At 58.5% G+C, this 4,164-nt stretch overlaps 1 protein-coding gene across 1 annotated transcript; it reads left to right on the top strand.

The window, feature by feature from the left end:
• The first annotated feature begins 746 nt into the window (after positions 1-746).
• Positions 747-3,872, top strand: Sox9 (SRY-box transcription factor 9). Its single transcript, XM_076870930.2, has 3 exons — positions 747-1,177; positions 1,981-2,234; positions 2,795-3,872. The coding sequence occupies exons 1-3, from the start codon at positions 747-749 to the stop codon at positions 3,637-3,639; spliced, it is 1,530 nt and encodes a 509-aa protein (XP_076727045.1). The 3' UTR covers positions 3,640-3,872.
• The last annotated feature ends 292 nt before the right edge of the window (positions 3,873-4,164 follow it).

Genomic DNA, 4,164 nt, shown 5'->3' with positions numbered 1-4,164 from the left:
TAGACACACACACACGCACACACACACACACACACGCACACACGCACACACACGAGGGGGGGGAGGGACGCGGAGACGGTACCAAATTCTGACATTCAGAGAGTAAGGCAAACTTACACACTTGGACGTCCCGGGTCCCCCGCCTTCCCCACAGCGCCCCCTCCCCCCACCCGGCCCTCCACCCTGGGGCTGCGCTTCCCTCCCCTCTCCTCCCTCTGGTCTCGTCACCCAGCCCACAGCCACAATCCTCCTCCCCCTCCAAAATCGGATCCAATCCGCTGTTTGCCAGCCCGGGGACTGCCGTGCTGTGATTGGCTGAACGTCTCTAAGGTGAGGGACAGTATTTATTAAAGAGACCCGGGGCTGGGAGTTGGAGAGCCGAGAGCCGAGCTCGGAACTGACTGCAGACTTCAGTGGCGCGGCGACTCACCAGTTTCACCCCGGGAACTTTCCTTTGCAGGAGGAGAAGCGAAGGGGTGCAAGTGCCCCACTTTTGCTTTCTTCCCCTTCTCCTCTTCCTCTCCAGTTCGTCTTCCCCATTTGGAGCGGGCAGCTGCGGACCCGCCACCCAGCGCCTAGCTAAGTGCTCGCTGCTGCAGCCAGGTGACGCGCCAACCTTCTTGGGAGCCGCTCGCTCCGCGTCCGCGTCCGGGCAGCCGAGGGGAGAGGAGCCCGCGCCTCGAGTCCCCGAGCCGCCGCGGCTTCTCGCCTTTCCCGGCCTCCCGCCCCCTGCCCCGGGCCTGCGTATGAATCTCCTGGACCCCTTCATGAAGATGACCGACGAGCAGGAGAAGGGCCTGTCCGGCGCTCCCAGCCCCACCATGTCCGAGGACTCGGCTGGCTCGCCCTGCCCATCAGGCTCCGGCTCCGACACCGAGAACACGCGGCCCCAGGAAAACACATTCCCCAAGGGCGAGCCGGACCTGAAGAAGGAAAGCGAAGAGGACAAGTTCCCTGTGTGCATCCGCGAGGCGGTCAGCCAGGTGCTCAAGGGCTACGACTGGACCCTGGTGCCCATGCCGGTACGCGTCAACGGCTCCAGCAAGAACAAACCGCACGTCAAGCGGCCCATGAACGCCTTCATGGTGTGGGCGCAGGCAGCGCGCAGGAAGCTGGCCGACCAGTACCCACACCTGCACAACGCGGAGCTCAGCAAGACGCTGGGCAAGCTCTGGAGGTAGGGCCCGGCGGGGGGCGGTGCGGTGCGGTGGGCTCTGCTGCAGCTGGGGGTGCTGGCCTGGGCTGAAGGTCCTTGCCCCGCCCCCCACGGCAGGGAGTTGCCGTTCCCGGAGCCAGCGCGCGCGAAGGAAGGGGGGTGGTTGCTTTGGCTCTAAATTGGACCAAGTTCTTGAGATTTGAGGGGAGACCCTGAGGACAGGCTTTTAGAAGACAGGAGGAGGGCAATGCCAGCTAGTCGCCGTAGAGTTTAATGGTGGTGGGGAGTTGCCTCACCCTCCCAGGAACTGCACCCTTTCGTGCAGCCGACACTCAAGGAGATGGGAGGGGGTGCGGGGGGGTGCGGGGGGGGGCTGAGGCTGGAAGAGACCCCTGGCAGGAATGGGGGAAGGAGGGAGGTTGCTGGGAATGGGGTTTGGGAGTTGGGGAAAACTTCTCCAGTTTAAGTAATTTTCCGGAAAGTTCTTTTTTTTTGGGGGGGGGGCGCACATAACTCCAGTAGCAAAGATGTTCAGAGCGACAGCAGTGGGGAGCTGCTTTCCTCTCCGAGGTTTCCAAAATAGAAGGAGAGGGGGGTGGGGCGAGGAGTGACCTCTCAGTTCGGACTACAAGAACTCAAAATTTTCTTTGCTTTTACTTTTACTTTAAAAAAAAAAAAAAGTTACGAGCTATAACATTGGAAGACAGGGAGGAGGAGGATGTGTACGAAGGTGGCGGGGTGGTGGGGGCCTGACACCTCACCGAGTTCACTGACTTCCCCCTCTTTTTTTCTGCGTTCCCCCCGCCCCGCCCCGCTCCCGCCAGACTGCTCAACGAGAGCGAGAAGCGGCCCTTCGTGGAGGAAGCAGAGCGGCTACGCGTGCAGCACAAGAAGGACCACCCGGACTACAAGTACCAGCCACGGCGGAGGAAGTCGGTGAAAAACGGGCAGGCGGAGGCCGAGGAGGCCACGGAGCAGACGCACATTTCTCCCAACGCCATCTTCAAGGCGCTGCAGGCCGACTCACCGCACTCCTCCTCCGGCATGAGCGAAGTGCATTCCCCTGGTGAGCACTCGGGTGAGTCCCACCCCAGTTCCAGGCCAAGCCACCCGCAGCCCCCCCACTGGGCACATACCCAGCCGCACCCCCCACCCTCCTAGGAGGTTCTATTGGGGGAATTTGAATTTGCACCTAATCCCGCTCCCCATGCTGCCCAGGGTCCCAGCACACACATGCACACATACACACGTGCGCACCAGCTTAGTCCCAGCATCCTAAGAGTAATTTTTTTATTGCTAAGTAAAATGCCTTTACAACTTTACGAACTTACCCTCTTCGTTTCTTTGCTCCCCACCCCAAAAGCACACACAGCCGCTCTTCTACAAGTAGCAATTTGGTCTTCCGTACCCTTGGGGCCTCAGACCTTCCCCTGATAAAAGGAGGCTGCTAAGTGTGTACCCGCAGGTTAATCATTTGGCGACTTATCTTTGGTGCAGCGCCCTCCCGCTCCTGCTCGGGTCCTTATTACACTTTAGCAACAAGGGAGGGTCCCAGGAAGGTACCTAAGACTAAGGCCTCTGCACAGCCCTCCTTGACTTTCCTTGACTTTCCCCTTCTTTTTCTTTTATTTCCTGCAGGTCAATCCCAGGGCCCACCGACTCCACCCACCACCCCCAAAACCGACGTGCAGCCGGGCAAGGCTGACCTGAAGCGAGAGGGGCGCCCCCTGCCAGAGGGAGGCAGACAGCCCCCCATCGACTTCCGTGATGTGGACATCGGCGAGCTGAGTAGTGACGTCATCTCCAACATTGAGACCTTCGATGTCAATGAATTTGACCAGTACCTGCCGCCCAATGGCCACCCGGGGGTGCCGGCCACGCATGGCCAGGTCACCTACACCGGCAGCTATGGTATCAGCAGCACCGCAGCGACATCCGCCGGCGCCGGCCACGGGTGGATGTCCAAGCAGCAGGCACCACCGCCGCCCCCGCAGCAGCCCCCGCAGGCCCCTCAAGCCCCCCAGGCACCCCCGCAGCAGCAGGCGGCGCCCCCACAGCAGCAGGCAGCTCCCCCACAGCAGCAGCAGGCGCATACGCTGACCACGCTGAGCAGCGAGCCGGGGCAGTCCCAGAGAACCCACATCAAGACGGAGCAGCTGAGCCCCAGCCACTACAGCGAGCAGCAGCAGCACTCGCCGCAGCAGATCGCTTACAGCCCTTTCAACCTCCCTCACTACAGCCCCTCCTACCCGCCCATCACCCGCTCGCAGTACGACTACACCGACCACCAGAACTCGGGCTCCTACTACAGCCACGCAGCGGGCCAGGGCTCTGGTCTCTACTCCACCTTCACCTACATGAACCCCGCGCAGCGCCCCATGTACACCCCCATTGCCGACACCTCGGGGGTCCCGTCCATCCCGCAGACCCACAGCCCTCAGCACTGGGAACAACCCGTCTACACACAGCTCACCAGACCATAAGGAGACCTTAAACAAAGGGCGATGATGGCGGAGATGATCATACAAATAACCCAAGAAGTAAATAACCAAGCAGAATTTCCTTTGGACATTTTTTTTTCCTGTTCTCTTTTAAAGACACTTAAGCTAAAGGCAACTCGTACTCACATTCCAAGACAGAAATGTTACCTATCCAAACGCAGTACCAACTTGTTGTGAATCAGTGGCCAGGCCACTCTTGGCTAGATGGACCAGCAGCATTGAAGAGAAACCGGACTTAAACTTCCGAGCAAGTGTGGAGAATGACGGAGAGTCCTGCGACCAGTTTGCTCAATTCTCCCTGCCAGTTTGGACTTTGTAATTATTTTTTAGCAGTAATTAAAGAAAAAAAGTCCTCTGTGAGGAATATTCTCTATTTTAAATATTTTTAGTATGTACTGTGTATGATTCATTACCATTTTGAGGGGATTTATACATATTTTTAGATAAAAAAATTAAATGCTCTTATTTTTCCAACAGCTAAACTACTCTTAGTTGAACAGTGTGCCC

This window comes from Callospermophilus lateralis, chromosome 11 (assembly GCF_048772815.1).
Source record: "Callospermophilus lateralis isolate mCalLat2 chromosome 11, mCalLat2.hap1, whole genome shotgun sequence".
Taxonomy (NCBI): Eukaryota; Metazoa; Chordata; class Mammalia; order Rodentia; family Sciuridae; genus Callospermophilus; species Callospermophilus lateralis.
Note: the sequence above shows the minus strand (reverse complement) of the source record. Positions and strands in the feature narration are given on the sequence as shown.